This window comes from Pleurodeles waltl, chromosome 12 (assembly GCF_031143425.1).
Source record: "Pleurodeles waltl isolate 20211129_DDA chromosome 12, aPleWal1.hap1.20221129, whole genome shotgun sequence".
NCBI lineage: Eukaryota > Metazoa > Chordata > Amphibia > Caudata > Salamandridae > Pleurodeles > Pleurodeles waltl.
The window spans coordinates 432,262,926-432,281,796 of record NC_090451.1 but is presented as its reverse complement, the minus strand read 5'-3'; the positions used below and the strand labels follow the sequence as shown (position 1 = coordinate 432,281,796).

The window sequence follows — 18,871 nt, the reverse complement described above, 5'->3', positions numbered from 1 at the left end:
ATCATGACCCCAATGTTACAGCAACTACTGCACTAACAATACATATCCCTAATTGTGTTTTTATGTAGAAATATTCTGTACACAGATCTATGTTCGCAGTTAGCACACTAGAACACTGATGCAGGCACGCACGGCTCACATACATTATGACACACACCTGCAAATATGCAGGAAGCTATATGTCATGTGACACCTTTAACTGTTCCAGTGTTGTGGTCATAAATTTTCTCTCTATCATGTTTTTATACGTGACTAGTTACTTGTTTTCTGTTTTTTAAAGCAGTCTCTGCATTTTTGTGCTTGCATTCAAAACTAAAAACTTGTTTTTACAACAATATTCTGAATTATTGTTTGGCTTCCACTTCTCAGAGTTTTGCATAGCCATTGTTTACATATACCAATGCAGGCTGGAAGTGTCTCATAAAAAAAGTTGCTGTTACAGGATGTACAAAAGGTAAGACAATGCACTGCCTAACTTGAATGACTTCTGTGAAGACTAGAATGCCTTATAATCATTAACCAGTAAAAACATCAAATACCATTGAAATTAAATTGTTCTAAAGCTACACTTCCTATTCCTGGGCATTACTTTGACATCACAACCAATTCCAAAGTTTTCAGGTCTGCTTGCAACACCACTTTTTCGTATCTACAAAGAACTTGGCACATGAATGCCTTACACAGCACTTGAAAGCCAAAGCACTAATTACTGGAGAAGCAGAATTCTTACATGCTCTGTTTCAAACCAAATCACTTGACCCCTTAGTTCAAGAAGTAAGGAAATGCCCCTATTTCATGCAGATACTAAACTTTACTCTTATTGGTCTGTGTGTTTTGTGATTGGCAGGTTACAGACAGAAAATCTGGACAAGACATCAGTCAAGATTGCCAATTCAAGCACTGCCAGTTTCTCTTTGCCCTCTGTTTCCTCCTTCAGTATTCCCGGAGATAGTGAAGAAACAGTAGATCTAAGGGCAAGTAAAAAAGTTTTTCTTCATGTTATGAAAATCAAATATCCTTTTTAATGCTTTTCACACATCGTAAACAACATTTACAATTAGCAGTGTTTTAAAGATGTGCTCATAGTATACTCAATAAAACTCATTTTAGAAGCATTCCAGGGGAATTTGTAGTCAGTTATAATTCTGCATAGGTACTCACTGATGAGCTTGCATTTATCAAGTGGTTTCAACTCAGAATTAGTTCACAGCGAGTATATTAACACGTGACAGACAAAAATACAACTTCAAGAAGTAAGGGCATAATATTTCACCCTTCATTTGGTACTCAAGGTACCTTTGACGATATTGAATAAACATATTTAAAAGAGATTGTCTCCTGTTTGTCAGTGATGGTCACACATTTTTAAAACAACCTTGATGATATCTCCTTGGAGCTTGTGTGTTTGTTAGGTACAAGTACACCTTCATCAATTTATTTTTAATAACCATTCATACCTTCTCATTTTAAGTGCACCAAAAGTATCAAGCACCATTTGTTTTATCTTTTCTACAGTAGATCTTTTTTAAGCTACAGATGAAAAGCAACATTGGTGATGCTAGTAGAATTTGTATTGCTCAATGTTTTCAGTGGTTTTCATTTTTTAAATCTTTGATGTGTCAACTCATTAAACTGTGTCAGTTTGTTTGTCCTTACAATTTTGGGAGGTGTGTTGTTTTAAAAATGTAATATTATCATTATTTATTCCTGTTTAAAATGCAGACTGTAACCGCTTTGCCTATTTCAATCAGGTGAACCTTCATTGATATGGTCAAAGAGAAGGAAACGTTTCCTTTAACTATGAAAGGGTATGTGATCCGAATCTTAGTACAGAAAGGAAATGGTCATTCTTATTACACTATTTAGGGGTGGAAGGGCAGAAAGTTTTGGAGAATTTGCCTGATCTGAGTGCTGAAGAGGAGAAAGGTCTAAATGAATTTGAGATATGTATAAAAAATACCTTGACACACACAACTTACCATGCATTGGTCCAATCATGGAAAGATACTACTTTGGAAAGAGAAAGCAATAAGAAGGTGAAACGATTGCGGAATATATTGCAGAGTTGAGGAAACTTGCAAGCAATTGCTAGTTTGGAGCCTTGACTGAAGAGTGCATTAGGGATCAGTTTGTTCTTTGTTGCACTAATGACCACATCAGGGAAGATCTTTGGTTGAAGGATGATTGCTAAGAGAGTAGAACACACGCACATGTGTGGATGTTATCAAAAAAGACACTGAGAGTATAGGGAAAACATCTGAAAAATAGCTTGTGAGCAAGTTCAAGAAAAAAGGAAAGCTCAGGGAGCAAAGAATTGCAAATTTAAAGGTTAATGCAATAGATAAATAAGTTTAAGAAGATGGATATTATGCCCAGTGATTATAGAGAACAGAGCATAAAAATGATGGGTTATTTTGAAACCATGCTTGAACTCAGGACCAGAACAACTGTTGGTGATGTCTATGGGGGTGATTCTAACCCTGGCGGTCGGTGATAAAGCGGCGGCCAACCCGCCAACAGGCCGGCGGTCCAAAAAATGGAATTCTGACCCTGGCGGGAACCACCAACACAGCCCGCCACATTAACACTCCGACCGCCACGGCGGGACCGACAAACAGCGCGGCGGTCACCGCCAACAGACAGGCGGCAGACAATGTACCGCCCACACTATTATGACCGGCCAATCCGCCACCATTTCCGGGGCGGGAGCACCGCCGATAAAAACACGGCGGAAACAGACTACGAACGGGAAAACGCGCACCTCTACGCACTCCACGAGGAAGGAGGACAGCATGGAACCCGAATTAAACATCCTACCTGCTCTCGTCTACCTGCTCATCTACCACGAGTACAAACGCCGGTGCAGACGACAACGGTGAGTACTGCACCTACGACACAGGGGAGGGGGGAGGACGAAAGGTTACGTGCACACACATACGCGATACACCCACCCCCCAAACCATGTACACACCAATGCAGAGCAACAAGTCACAGTGACACCACCCAAACCCCCGTAAAAAAAGCAAGGACATATTTAAATTGTGACTAGAAATTTATGGGAAATAAAAACCACTGATAAGTCACGGTCAAATAGCAATAACAATTCAAAAAAACCAATTCAATATCCAGTGCATACGATAAACCGAGGCAATAAGTCCTGCACATCTAACGATATTCCAAGTGTCCGTGGGCCAAAGTGTATCAACACAAGGGCAAAGCCCACACAGGAGACCTGAGTCCTTTGGAGAGAACACTGCAGGGGCATCTGATGAAAAAACTACAGGCACCTCAGGGGGAAGGGAAGGGGGGGCACCACAGCCACATGAGTCCACGACACCAGATCCACGAAGGGGCCACCATACCCACTGTGCCATCCTGGGGAGTGCAAAGCCACAGTCTCTCAAGTCTCTACAGTGGGTGGCTTGCCCACTCGGCCATCCTGGGGAGTGCAAAGCCACAGTCTCTCAAGTCTCTACAGTGGGTGGCTTGCCCACTGTGCCATCCTGGGGAGTGCAAAGCCACAGTCCATCAGGTGGATAACAGTCTCCACCGGTCAAGGAGGAGGCATGGTGGGCACAGTGAACCGTGAACAGTAGCTCGAGACAGATCTGGCACTGTCATTGTGCCAGTGGTGCTTGAGACGGCGGGGCCCAGCGGAGCGGTGCTTGAGACGGCGGGGCCCAGCGGAGCGGTGCTTGAGACGGTGGGGCCCAGCGGAGCGGTGCTTGAGACGGCGGGGCCCAGCGGAGCGGTGCTTGACAGGAAGTGCCCAGCGGAGCGGTGCTTGACAGGAAGGGCCCAGCGGAGCGGTGCTTGAGACGGCGGGGCCCAGCGGAGTGGTGCTTGACAGGAAGGGCCCAGCGGAGCGGTGCTTGAGACAGCGGGGCCCAGCGGAGCGGTGCTTGAGATGGCGGGGCCCAGCGGAGCGGTGCTTGAGACGGCGGGGCCCAGCGGAGCGGTGCTTGACAGGAAGGGCCCAGCGGAGCGGTGCTTGAGACGGCGGGGCCCAGCGGAGCGGTGCTTGAGACGGCGGGGCCCAGCGGAGCGGTGCTTGAGACGGCGGGGCCCAGCAGAGCGGTGCTTGGGACGGCGGGGCCCAGCGGAGCGGTGCTTGACAGGAAGGGCCCAGCGGAGCGGTGCTTGACAGGAAGGGCCCAGCGGAGCGGTGCTTGAGACGGCGGGGCCCAGCGGAGCGGTGCTTGAGGCGGCGGGGCCCAGCGGTGTTTGACAGGAAGGGCCCAGCGGAGCGGTGCTTGACAGGAAGGGCCCAGCGGAGCGGTGCTTGAGACGGCGGGGCCCAGCGGAGCGGTGCTTGAGACGGCGGGGCCCAGCGGAGCGGTGCTTGACAGGAAGGGCCCAGCGGAGCGATGCTTGACAGGAAGGGCCCAGCGGAGCGGTGCTCCTCTGCACGGCGGGGCCCTGTTCAGCGGTGCTCTTCTGCACGGCGGGGCCCTGTTCAGCGGTGCTCTTCTGCACGGCGGGGCCCTGTTCAGCGGTGCTCTCCTGCACGGCGGGGCCCTCTTCAGCGGTGCTCTTCTGCACGGCGGGGCCCTGTTCAGCGGTGCTCTTCTGCACGGCGGGGCCCTGTTCAGCGGTGCTCTTCTGCACGGCGGGGCCCTGTTCAGCGGTGCTCTTCTGCACGGCGGGGCCCTGTTCAGCGGTGCTCGTCCAGTAGGTCAAGGGAGCCAGACCTGGCCTGGACTCCCTGCTCAGTCGCCCTCCAACCGTGCTGTTGCTGGACCCTTCGGTGACGGAGTCCTGGGCCCTTTGGTGTTCTTCCTAACACCCGGGATGGGGCTTGTGGGCCCCTCCTGCTCCGCGCTCCTGCTGGCTGACTTTTCCGCCCTGCTGCCCTTTCGCTCCTTACATGGGGCTCTCGGGCCCTTGCCTCCCCTAGATGTTGTGGCTGGTGAAGTGGGCGAACTTTGCTCCTTGGGGGCAGCCGTGTCAGTCCTCTCACGGCGGCCCTTTAGCTTCCTGGTCCTCTTGCCTGGTGGGGGGCTGGCTGTCCCCTTGCTGCTGATTGAAGTGTCACTGCTGGCAAAGGGTGGGCTCCAGAACCCATGCACCACAGTGACACTCGAAGCTGGGCTGGTGGTGGCTGAGGTGCTCTTGGGACTCTTTGCAGATGGAGGGGGTGGGTCAGTGGAGGGAAAGAGGTCAAGATTAGCAAGGAAAACTTTCTTAGGACCAAGGTAAAAGGTAGGAGAAGTGGTGATGGGAGTGGAGGAAGAGGATGTGGTTGTAGGAGAGTCAGGTGTGCTGTCTTTGGGTGCAGGTGCTTGTGCTGGAGGCTGTCGTGAGGTGGATGGCTGTTGGGTGGGTGTCTGCCTGCGTTTGTGTGTCTTGGAAGAGGGGGTGACAGACACAGTGGGAGAGGACACAGGGGACGTGTAAATGGTAGTGGGGGTGGTGACTGCACGTGTGCGGACTGGACTGGATGGTGTGCTGGTGATGGAAGCACTGGCTGATGGTGGTGTGAATGCAGGTGTGAGTGTAGACGTCACAGGGAGGGAGGAGGGAGACGAGGAGGAGGGGGACACAGAGGTGGTAGTGACTGTTGGAATGTCTGCATCTGGGTGTTGCTTGCGTGAATGCTTGTGGGTTCTGTGGTGCTTGTGTCTGGATGAGCTGCCCTTGGGTGTTGAGGTGTGTGCAGGCTGGTCTGATGGTGTGGATGGGATAGGCTGAGGAACAGGAGACAGAGACAGGCTGGAGGCAGTCAGAAGAGGAAGGCTGGAAACAGGGACAATGGCTGCCGTCAGTGCTGAGGCCAGAGCATTGAACAATCGTTGATGGGCAGCCTGACCCGAATGAATGCCCTCCAGGTAGGCATTGCTCCGATGCACCTCCCTTTCTACCCCCTGGATGGCATTCAAAAGGGTAGTCTGCCCAACAATGATGGTCCTCAGGAGGTCAACGACCTCCTCACTGAGGGCAGCAGGGGTAACAGGGGCAGGGGCTGAGGTGCCTGGGGCGAAGGAGATGCCCGCCTTCCTGGGCGAGCGGGCATGGAGCGTAGGCTGAGGGGCTGCTGGGAGGGCGGGGCTGGTGCGCTGGGTGGCGGCTGTACCTGTAGAGGCAGGGGGCCCGGATGTTGCCGCCACCGCTAGGGAGCTCCCATCCGAGGACGTGTCGCTGTCGCTGGTGTCACCACCGGTCCCCGTTGTGGTGCTCCCCTCGCCCTCCGGATCACTGGTGCCCTCGGTGTCTGTTCCTGGTCCCACCGGGGCCTTGTGACTTGCAGCTCCCTCGTGCTCCGATGCCAATTCTCCTCCGCCTGATGATGCTAATGCACACATGCACAAGAAGATGAAGAAGAAGGGTGGGGGGAGAAAAACGAAGACCAGGTTGAGTGCATGCAATGTCAACACCGTTGGCGGAGAGGACAGACACAGGAGCCTCATGCACTAAGCCGCTCATTCGGGGTACACTACTCAGTACTTCTGACTAGGACAACAGGTCTAGAGACGACAAAGGCGCACATGTGTGATGCTGGACCATCGATAGCTGTACTTGTCACCCTACAGAGGTGGGGGCCGGGAGCACATGGCCATGCCTAAAGGAGAGGACTACACTACAGAAAGCGCCCTGGCCTAATGTCATCCACAACCCTCCTCCCCCACCCAGACGCCTCCACTGCGCAGAGAGATAGCAGAATGTGCTGATACTCACCCCCTTGTGTCTGCTGTGATGTCCTCAAGCGCCCATCCAAATCAGGGTAGACCACCGCCAGGATCCGGGACATCAGGGGGGTCAGGGTACGACTGGCACCCCTCCTAGGTTGGGAGGCCATCCCCAGCAGTGACTCGGCGGTCTTCCTGGTCCTGCGGCGGATGTCCTCCCACCTCTTGCGGCAGTGGGTGCCCCGTCTGACGTGGACCCCCAGGGCCCGGACTTCCTTGGCGATGGCACGCCAAATGTCCACTTTCTGATGGGCGCTGACCTATTTGACATGTACAGGGTGGGAAGGAAGAATCATCAATTTTCTGCATGTTAGATGCGATTGGCCCCCCCTCCCCAACCTTGCCATATGGCACATGCTCTCATCTGTCGTGCGTTGCACTCCTCATTCGCACCCCACCCCACCAACTTACATCCACCCCACTCCACACAGGCATAGCCCATTCAATGTGCACCCAGTGTACTTACCTGTTGGTCTGGAGGACCGTAGAGTAACGCATACTGGGGGAGGACCCCATCCACAAGTTTCTCCAACTCCTCAGACGTGAAGGCAGGGGCCCTTTCCCCAGTCGCAGCAGCCATTGTCACTTCCAGACCGAGGTCACAGCAGCACTTGCAGTATAGTTCCTCTCCTGTGGATGATCAGGTCTCGAGTGATTAAGCAGATAGAAAATGGCGGTCACGCCCGCGGCGACGCGTACCGCGACCGCCGGCGCACCTCGTCATTGGCTCCTGAAACCCATAGGCCTCAATGTTAGCCAATGCGGCTTCGTATAGCGGTCTTCAACCGCCTACCGCCACGGTGTGCCACGCCAGCGCATTGACCTCACATCCCATTGTCCCACTTCACAGGTCAGGCAGCCGCCATTTCAAGGGCCCACATGGCATAATTTGTACTGCGTCACACAGGCCTAGGCCTTGCATTGCCACACATACACGCCTTTCAATACATAGATAATCGTGTGCTATGCATGCAGTGGTGAACGTACCTGTGATTTGCTTGACTCTGTGCGCCATGTTGTCCTTCCTAGGCACCGTCCGCTGGGACTTGCGAGGAGAAGGATGAATACTCGCGTGTACCGACCGCTGGTGGACCTGTCGACAATGGAAGAACGCCACATCATACTACGATACTGACTTGACCGAGCCACTATACATGAACTGTGTGCCCAGCTGGAGCCAGCCCTGATGTCCCCCATCCGCCAACCCACAGGAATTCCCCCTCTAGTGCAGGTTCTGTCAGTCCTCCATTTTTTTGGCAAGTGGCTCATTCCAGACAACAGTGGCCCTGTCATCTGGAATGTCTCAGCCTATGTTTTCAAAAATCTTGTCTAGAGTGTTGTCTGCCCTGACGAAACACATGCAGCGCTACATTGTATTCCCTGAGGAGGTTGATTTGGCCACTGTGAAGGGTGATTTTTACGCCCTTGGACATATCCCCAACATAATTGGTGCCATTGATGGGACCCATGTGGCTTTAGTACCCCCAAAAGACGATGAGCAGGTGTACAGAAACAGGAAAAGTTACCATTCGATGAACGTCCAGGTGGTCTGTTTGGCTGACAAGTACATCTCCCATGTGAATGCCATGTTCTCTGGGTCAGTGCATGACGCGTATGTGATGCGAAATAGCAGCATCCCTTATGTGATGGAACAGCTACAGAGACAACGTGTGTGGCTAATTGGTGACTCTGGTTACCCCCAACCTGCCTTGGCTATTGACCCCAGTGAGGAATCCCCGGACCAGGGCAGAGGAACGGTACAATGAGGCCCATGGGTGAACTAGGAGGATCATTGAAAGAACCTTTGGCCTCCTGAAGGCCAGGTTTAGGTGCCTGCATATGACAGGGGGATCCCTGATGTACTCACCAAAGAAGGTGTGCCAGATCATCGTGGCCTGCTGTATGCTTCACAATCTGGCATTGCGACGTCAGGTGCCTTTCCTGCAGGAGGATGGTCCAGATGGTGGTGTTGAAGCAGCTGTGGAGCCTGCGGAGAGTGAAGAGGAGGAAGACGAAGAGGACGACCCAGACAACAGGGACAGAGTTATCCAACAGTATTTTCAGTAGCACACAGGTAGGAATCACCCACGCCATTTAACATTTACTGAAAGCCCCCTGCATCTTTACTTTGTGTATTCCCCCCAGTTCTTTTAAACTGATGTTTGATTTTCCCTTCCCTTTTCAGTGCTGTATGACCCACTGCGTGACTTCTGCTTGGTTAGCCCATGGACTAATGCTTATTGACATCGGTATGTTGTCATCACATAAATAACAGAACATTATTGATAAGTAATGTGTTATACATTTGTAAATAATACAGGCTGACTCCAGAATGATTTTAGTGCAATGAGTGATTTATTTTTAGTGCTAGATATTGGTACATGATATTAAAATGGTGATGGGTGAGGGTGGAGTTATGTCCATGGCAGAGTCCAGTTCTCGGTCGCACAGGTGCATTGTCCATATGCCTGTGGAAGGATGGAGCAGGGGCAGTTCAAGGTTGGACAGGGTGACACTGTGGGACAGTGGAATGACATCCGGGGGGATATTAGGCTGGCGGGGGTCTTGGCATCCTACTCTGTCTTCCTTTGAGATCTCAGGTTCCTCTTGCGGGGTGGTTGTTCTTCAGCAGGAGGTGGGGTTCTGGTGGCCCGTCATTCTGTGGGGGCCTCCTGACCACTAGCGCCGGCGGAGGTGGTAGGCTGTTCCTGGCTAGTGACAGGGGCCCTTTGCGGTGCCACATGGTCCCGCAATGTGGTTTCTATCCGGTTGAGGGCCTGGACTATGGTCCCCATAGCGGTAGCGATGTTCCTGAGTTCATTGCTGAACCCCATGTACCGTTCCTCCTGCTGTGCCTGGATCTCGGTGAACCTGGCCAGTACCGTCGCCATCGTCTCCTGGGAGTAATGATATGCTCCCATGATGGTGGTGAGGGCCTCTTGGAGAGTCGGTTCCCTGGGCCTGTCCTCCCCCCCCTGTCGCACAGCAGCCCTCCCAGTTGCCCTGTTTCCCCGGGCCTCTGTCCCCTGGACGGTGTGCCCACTACCACTGCCCCCAGGTCCCTGTTGTTGTTGGGGTGTTGGGTCAGCCTGGGTGCCCTGTAGTGGCGGACACACCGCTGATTGACGCGTCCGCGAGACAGAGGCATGGGCCCGCTGGGTGGGAGCTGTGCTGGTGTTCCCAGAGGGGTTTGGGTCTGCTGTGGCCTGTGTCTGTGTGTGGGGAACCGACTGTCCAGAGGTCCCCGATGGTCCTGGCTGGTCGTCAGGTTCTAGGTCGACAGAGCTGCTGTCCTCGCTGGGGGCCTGTTCTGGGGGTGGGATGGACAAATCTGGACCCTCCGTGGCGGTGTGTTGGCGTTCGGGCCCTGCAGGGGTAAAGGAGTATGGTTATTGTTTCTGTGTGTGCCATGGCGTGCATTTTGAGTGCCCTTGTCCCCCAGTGCTGGCATTCCCTTGTGGGAGGTGTTGTGATGGTTTGGGGGGGGGGAGGGGGTGTATGGGTATGTGCAATGGTCATGCTTTGGTGGTGGCTGTCTATGGTTTGTGTTGGCATTCAGGGGTTGGTGTTGTTTAGGGTGGGTTGTGCTGATGAGACATTGGCAGGGAGGTTGTGTGCTGGGGGGTTGAGATTGGTGGTGGGGGGGGGGGTTGGCATGCTGGTGGTTGGGGGGGGTGAAGTAGTTGAGATTCGACTTACCAGAGTCCATTCCTCCGTGTACTCCAGCGAGGCCATCAGGATGCAGGATGTTTACCACCTCTTGCTCCCATGCTGTGAATTGGGTTGGAGTGGGTGGGGGTCCGCCGCCAGTCTTCTGCACAGCGATGTTGTGCCTGGAGATCATCGAGCGCACCTTCCCCGTAGGTCGTTCCATCGCTTTCTGATATCTTCCCGATTTCTGGGATGCTGTCCCACAGCGTTGACCCTGTCTACGATCCTTTGCCATAGCTCAGCCTTCCTTGCTATGGTGGTGTGCTGCACCTGTGTGCCGAAGAGCTGGGGCTCAACCCTCATGATTTCCTCCACCATGACCCGGAGTTCTTGGTCCGAAAACCTTGGGTGTCTTTGGGGTGCCATGGGGTGGTGTGGATGAGGTGTGGGGTGGTGTTTGTGGTGATGTGCGTGGTGATATGTGGTGATGTGTGCGTAGATGTGGTGTGGGTGATGAAGTTGGGTTCCTGTGTGTGTTGGGGTTTTCTATTGCTGTGCTCGCTCTCTCTATCTCTATCTCTCTCGCTCTCGCCTTCGCTCCGATTTCCAACTAGTGGGGGTTTGTGGGTGATGTGGGTGTGTGTTTTATAGTTGATTGGATGTGTGGGAGTGTTGTTTGTATGTGTCTCAGGTGTGCGTATTTCAAATTGTCCAATGTGGATGTGTGCGTAGATGTGGTGTGGGTGATGAAGTTGGGTTCCTGTGTGTGTTGGGGTTTTCTATTGCTGTGCTCGCTCTCTCTATCTCTATCTCTCTCGCCTTCGCTCCGATTTCCAACTAGTGGGGGTTTGTGGGTGATGTGGGGGTGTGTTTTATAGTTGATTGGATGTGTGGGAGTGTTGTTTGTATGTGTCTCAGGTGTGCGTATTTCAAATTGTCCAATGTGGCTGTGTTTTGGAGCTGTGTGTGTATTTTGAGCGCGGCGGTGTGTACCGCCAATGGAATACCGCGGTTGAAAGACCGCCGTGTGGATTCGTGGGTCAGAATGGCATGGGCGTGTTTGTGTTGGCGTGACGGTGGAGGTTTGGTCATCTCCAGTTTTCTGCGGCCCGCTGATGAGGCGGCCTTCCTTGGATGTCGGATTTTTGGCGGATTCACAGTTGGTGGTCAGAATGACCGTGGCGGTTTACCGCGGCCGCGGCGGTAGAATGGCGGACTTCTGACCGGCGGTAAGGGCCTTTTACCGCCGAGGTCAGAATGACCCCCTATGTGTCTCTGAAAAGAGAACCTATAATTGTGTGGCCACACCAAGGCAATTGATCATCATACTTGATTCTGTCTCTATTCCCCAAGTACAACTGAAATAATGATGCACGAGTGTATGGAAACACACAACGGTTGTTTGAATTTGGAGGAAAAATTCCCAAAAGGTTTCAGTGAGGTTTTAGGATATTTGAAAATCTATGTACATCAGATACAACTTAATGAAGGAACTAAACCTGTAATCTCTAGGCTCAGAAGACTTCCTTTTGGGGAGTATGATGAAATTACAAAAATAGTTGGACATGTTGTGCAATGGTGGTATCATTGTTCCTGTGGACACCTCTGTGTGGCCGGCTTCCATAGTGGTGGTGCCAAAAAAAAACAAGAGAAGTCAGATTGTGCATTGATCTAAAGGCACTGACCAAGGAGGCTGTAGTTGATCAAATCCCCTTTGAAAACATGACACAATTGCTTACTGAATTGCATGGGGCTAGATTGTTCACAAGTTAGACTTGGCTTTGGCATATCACCAAGTCCACATGCAAGAGGATTGCCAAGATTATACATCTTTTATCACACTAATGGGGTCTTTCAAGTTTATATGTATGCCTTTTGGGCTGGTCTCATCTGCTTTTGTAGGGCCATGGCATCCATTGTAGGAGTGATCAGTGGGGTAATATTCTATCATAATGATATTCTAGTTTATGGAAACAATTGGGCTAAGCACAATGACAGGGTATCTAATGTACCAAAGTAATTTAGAGAACATGGTTTGATCTTACACGCTCAGAAATGTGGTTTTGGTTTAGATGAGATTAGATAAGTTTAAAAAGTGAACATGTGGAAGTCATTCAGAGTATAAAAGTCCCACTGAAGATAGAGGAACTTGCTTCATTCCTTGGCATGATCAAATTTTATGGTAAGTCTAGCTGACATAACCCATGCTACATGCTCTTTTCCAGAAGGGTGCTAATTTTCAGTGGAATCAGGAGAACCCGGATGACTGGTCTAGATAAAGTACTGTGTTTGAAGCATTTGTTCATTGTAGAAAATGTGCCCTCATGACTAATGTGAGTGCAAAATAGGATCAGGAGCGGCTTTGGTACAAATTGATGTGGGAGTTAAACATAGCATTGCTTTTGCCTTCCAGGCCCTTAGGAGATCAGAAGTCAATTACTCTGTCATATATCAGTCAACAATTGGGCAATAAGTACATTTTTAAGCTTTCTGTGTGAGGAAGTTTTTACTGTTCGAACAATGAGTGGTTGGTTTGCAGGAATATAGATTCAAGGTACAATACATGCCAGGTGGTGACAGTAGGCTCTGTTGACTTGATCAATGACAGCAGAGATAAGTGATTAGAAGAAGAAAAAGTATGTGTTAATACCAAAGGTGCAGTTTCTGAACATGATTGCAGATTTGAAGTTGGCAAAGATGAAGTTTTCCAAGAGGTAATGAAAGCCTTAAAAAAAGAGTGGTCTGCCAATATTGATACGTCAAATGTTATCAGGCCATGTTGGTTGGTTGAAGATGAGTTAATGGTGAAAGATGATTTGTGTTTCTAAGGCACATACTATTTTCCACAGGGATGGCTGTACTAGAGTAATGCTTACAACAATGGTGTTCTATTCTGTTAGAAAAAAATGGCACAGGTATTTTCAGAATGTGGAATAAAACTGAATATAGAAGCTTTGTATCACCCAGAATGCAAAGGCATGGTTGAAAGGTTCATTCTTATGGTGAAACAATGTATACAGTTAGCAAGGGCTACAGGACTTGAATGGAAAGATTAATTATTCAGAAAGATTGAATCGTATAGACCGGCTACTTACCAACCTACTAGAAACAAATCCCTTTGAGTTGTTCAGAAGCAGAAATCCACCCTGTAAATTAATTTCTGGATGGGTGAATGTATTGGCACAAAGGTTGTGCTAATGTTTTATTTCTAGTGAATGGAGATTTTAGAGGAAAGATTCTTCAAGAGAGATGAAAATGAATATTTAATCACAGAAATGTGGTCACAGGACTGAATGTGGCCTGTAAGAGACTGGGTTCAGACAAACGTTCCAGAAGCTTCTGAGAAATTTTCTAAGTTCACAAAACCTTGTTACATTCTGAACTTTTCAAGATGGAACTAAGGATTTAGATGACAGAATCTGGAAATTGAAAAGAGTTTCAGAGTGTAATTATCCTGATTCTGAAAGAATTGTACAACCTAATTCAACAGCTGGGTGTACCACTAACAGGAATGACTTCTCTTCCTGTAAAAAAAGTGATCTTGGAAAGCTAACTGGTAAAAGAATTTCCGGGAAACCACCATATCTTCAAGACTATGTAACCTTGATATTGTGTGATGAAAGCTTTGCTTTCATACTTGTAGGTTCTGTATTGACCAACTTTGTTCCTTGTTTATATCTGTTTTACAAATTTTAGAAAACATGAACATTTTATTGAGAAGATGTGTGCCATTGGCCAGTAATTGTTTATTTGACCCTCCCGGGTACAGTGTTTTACAAGTATTAGGATGGAACCCTTTTGGCTCTAAACAGAATCAGCAGCATTGTGAAGTAATTGCTAGAATAGAATGTAATGAAAGCTTGGTTTAGAATGCTGGAGTAGATAGGTAAAAGTGTGATTCACAGCTCTGTGTCATGGCGTAGTCATTGGCAGGTACTCTAGCTGGGAAAGACGCCACACTAGGAAGTCATACAACTTGATAGAATCCATTCTAGAATGGAACCTATGACCTCTTACCTAATGTTCTATCTGAGGAAAATGATTTAAGGCCACAGCTGAGGTGACATTTATTAAACCATATCTTCCTCTTGTCATTTGGCACAGCTCCTTATTTGATAAATTCCACAGCTGAAGATATTCTGCAAAGTAAAGCCCCTGGAAGTTAATTTTATGATGTTGGGATGAGTGACATGGTTTACACTATCATTTATCATTAGTGTTCCACGACCTAAGAGAATATTTATTTCCAACTCAATAATTATGTTATTCGCTTAGTACACTTGGCTTCCTGTAAGCAGTGATAGCAAGCAATCAAGCTGCAGCTTACTTTCCAATGTATTGTGTCAAGTGTATTGACGTAGGTTATGGCCCAGGATATCGCCGCTGTAAAACTGTTACATATATACCTTGTAGCCTGTAGAATTTGGTTATTCTTTGTGTAGTAAGACTATGTATGACTTTGTCAAGCACAGAATTCTATTTCAGGTGGTTTAGGCCTGCCCTTAGTTACAAAGGCCATGCCTCTTGTGGAAATTTCCTAGATACACTTCTTAGACAACAACCCTTTTAGAATCACACTTCCTTTTTCACGTGACTTAAAGCACTGGGCATAAGCTAAATATCTTGATGTGGAAATGTAACACTGAAGAACGCTCTATATTTTGTTGAGTCTACTCCATTTGTTTCCTCAGAAAAGTGTTCTAATTGAAACACAGAGTCACTTATACCGCCTTTTAACTCCCAGACAGCCATGTCTCAAAAGTGTTCTTTAATTCAATTCCATTTATGACTGCTTTTAGACTAAGCCCCTCAGTCAGTGTATTGTAGTTGTAGGAGACATGACAATACATTTGCACCTGCACTGTGCAATTAAAATTGTTAACTTCTCAGGAATAGAAAATTACCATATGGAACCAATTTTTCTGGTTGTAAAACCACACAGAATTGCCAATTCTGTGGAATTAGATGCATATTTTTACCACCTTCTCTCAGCATGTGGTAAACCTATGTGGGAAATCTGGGTTGGATGCAGAGAGGGAGGGAGGGATTGAACGGAGAGGAAAGGAAGTTATTTTCCTTCATGGGGTGCTGTATATGCTCCCTCGTCAGAAAAATAAATTAGGGAATGAAGTTTGGCTTCATGCAGTTTTACCATGTTGAATCACCCGATGATAAAGTCAGGACTGGAGCAACCTGGAATCAGCCGTCTAGAGACATTTTAAGGCATGGTCAAAGTGGGCAATTGCCCAGAGCTGCCAATTTCCAAGGGGACCGTTGGTAAAGGGAATGAGACCCTCCAAATTCCTCCCATAACAAAGAAGCTCATAAAAGAGAGCTTTCTTTTCTAATTTGACAATTTTGGATGCTAGGCAGAAAATCTGGGGCAGATTTACTAATGGTTTTCACCGGGGCAAAGTGATAGAAAGTGATGTAAAGCTGCACACAATTTTGGGCAGGTATTTATTTTCTACCACAAAGGGAGTTTTGCCCTGGATTAATGCCATTTTGTCAGTACAAATAGTACTTTGTTCTTCTTTGTTCCATGTTGCGTCAAGGAGGTGTTACATGGGTGTAATTTGGGGAGATGGGAGCAAGCACTTATAGTTACTCAGCCTCCTTTAGTAAGATTAGCAAACCATGCTTTGTGTAAAAAAATAACGCCTTCTTAACCCCTTCGCTGCCAGGCCTTTTCCCCCTCCTGTGCCAGGCCTTCTTTTGCCTATTTGGAATAGTTCTCTCTTAGGCCCTCATATCTTTTTGTCCACATAAGCTACCCATGCCAAATGTGCGTCCTTTTTTTCCAACATCCTAGGGATTCTAGAGGTACCCAGAGTTTGTGGGTCCCCCTGAAGGAGGCCAAGAAATTAGCCAAAATACAGTGAAAATTTCGTTTTTACAAAAAAAATGGGGAAAAGGGGCTGCAGAAGAAGGCTTGTGGTTTCTTCCCTGAAAATAGCATCAACAAAGGGTTTGCGGTGCTAAAATCACCAGCTTCCCAGCTTTCAGGAACAGGCAGAATTAAATCATAAAACCCAATTTTGCAACACAATTTTGCCATTTTACTGGGACATACCCCTTTTTTACGATTTTTTGTGCTTTCAGCCTCCTTCCAGTCAGTGACAGAAGTGGGCGTGAAACCAATGCTGGATCCCAGAAACCTAATCATTTCTGAAACGTAGACAAAATTCTGAATTCAGCAAGGGGTAATTTGTGTAGATCCTACAAGGGTTTCCTACAGAAAATAACAACTGAAAAAAATAATATTGAAATTGAGGTAAAAAAACAGCAATTTGTCTCTATGTTTTACTCTGTAACTTTTTCCTGCAATGTCAGATTTTTTAAAACAATATAGCGTTACGTCTGCTGGACTCTTCTGGTTGCGGGATATATATGGCTTGTAGGTTCATCAAGAACCCTAGGTACCCACAGCCAATACATGAGCTGCACCCTGCAGTGGGTTTTCATTCTATACCGGGTATACAGCAATTCATTTGCTGAAATATAAACAGTGAAAAATAGCTATCAAGAAAACCTTTGTATTTCCAAAATGGGCACAAGATAAGGTGTTGAGGAGCAGGGTTATTTGCACATCTCTGAATTCCGGGGTGCCCATACTAGCATGTGAATTACAGGGAATTTCTCAAATAGACGTCTTTTTTACACACTCTCTTATATTTGGAAGGAAAAAATATAGAGAAAGACAAGGGGCAACAACACTTGTTTTGCTATTCTATGTTCCCCCAAGTCTCCCGATAAAAATGATACCTCACTTGTGTGGGTAGGCCTTGCGCCCACGACAGGAAATGCCCCAAAACACCACGTGGACACATCACATTTTTTGACAGAAAACAGAGGTGTTTTTTGCAAAGTGCCTACCTGTAGATTTTGGCCTCTAGCTCAGCGGGCACGGAGGGAAACCTACCAAACCTGTGCATTTTTGAAAACTAGAGACCTAGGGTAATCCAAGATGGGGTGACTTGTGGGGCTCTGACCAGGTTCTGTTACCCAGAATCCTTTGCAAACCACAAAATTTGGCTAAAAAAACACGTTTTCCTCACATTTCGGTGACAGAAAGTTCTGGAATCTGATAGGAGCCACAAATTTTCTTCCACCCAGCATTCCCCCAAGTCTCCCGATATAAATGATACTTCACTTGTGTGGGTAGGCCTAGCGCCCGCAACAGGAAATGCCCCAAAATACAACGTGGACACATCTAATTTTTTGACAGAAAACAGAGGTGTCTTTTGCAAAGTGTCTACCTGTAGATTTTGGCCTCTAGCTCAGCGGGCACCTAGGGAAACCTACCAAACCTGTGCATTTATTAAAACTAGAGACCTATGGGAATCCAAGATGCAGTGACTTGTGGGGCTCTGACCAGGTTCTGTTACCCAGAAACCTTTGCAAACCTCAAAATTTGGCTAAAAAAACACGTTTTCCTCACATTTTGGTGACAGAAAGTTCTGGAATCTGAGAGGAGCCACAAATTTCCTTCCACCCAGCATTCCCACAAGTCTCCCGATAAAAATGATACCTCACTTGTGTGGGTGGGCCAGGTGCCTGCAACAGAAAAAGGCCACAAACTTGTAGAGATTATGGGGATAGCACAGCGAGTTGATAAGCACATATTCTTCTTTTATACATCTTTAGGCTGGCTCTGCTTTGGGGACCCACACAAGCGAGGTGTCATTTTACTTGGGACACTGAGGGGAACGCTGGGGAGTAGGAATTTTGTGCTGGAGCGGTGATCGTACAAAAGAAAGTCAGGAAAATATGCTTTTTTAAGCAAATTGTGAGGTTTGCAGAGGAGTCTGGGTAAGAAAATGTTGGGGGATCCACACAAGCCACACCTCCCTGGACTCCTTGGGGTGTCTAGTTTAAAAAAATGTCTTGGTTTGGTAGGTTTCCCTAGATGAAGGCCGCACCCAGGACCAAAAACAAAGGTGCCCCCTCCCCCCCAAGCACAGGTAGTTTTGTAAGATATCATTTTGATGTGTCCACATATGTCTGTGATGTGCCAAACACAAAAATTGTGAAAAGAAACACACTTAGGTTATGTGAAAAAGACCCCTTACCCACCAACCAAGTTGGTGGCATGCTTCATCATCGGGGTCCCACCTGAGACACCTAGCGTGTCACAACTGTGCTGCGACGCCTGATTACAGCGGAGCAGGTTTTGTCATTTGTACCACACATACTGGTTGGATTTGGCACAAGGGTGAGTGATGGTTCAGTAGATCAAATTTTATTAACAAGAGATTTCACAAAAGTGAAATGCACTGGTAATAACTGAAAGGCCAAAAAACGGAACCAATGACTCACAGCTCGTGAGCTGTAAAGCCACCAGCATGGCACCAACCGCTTTACAGTCCATTCACACACCTTTCATACATGACATGAACAAGAGCATTCACGCCGCCAGCCACGGGCCCAGCACATTACAACACTCGCATGTACAGACAGCGCCAGTCAAGGGCCCATCACTTTCATACGCCCACATACCTGATACAGCAATCACACCAGCTGATGAGTGTGTT

The 18,871-nt window shown here is 48.2% G+C and overlaps 1 protein-coding gene across 1 annotated transcript in view; it reads left to right on the top strand.

Moving 5' to 3' along the window:
* Positions 1-18,871, top strand: part of LOC138267136 (polycystin-1-like protein 2) — an 835,832-nt gene that overhangs the window by 463,303 nt on the left and 353,658 nt on the right. The window contains exon 20 of the mRNA XM_069215990.1: positions 848-974. Coding sequence (XP_069072091.1) covers positions 848-974 — 127 coding nt within the window. The remainder of the gene's footprint in view (positions 1-847; positions 975-18,871) is intronic.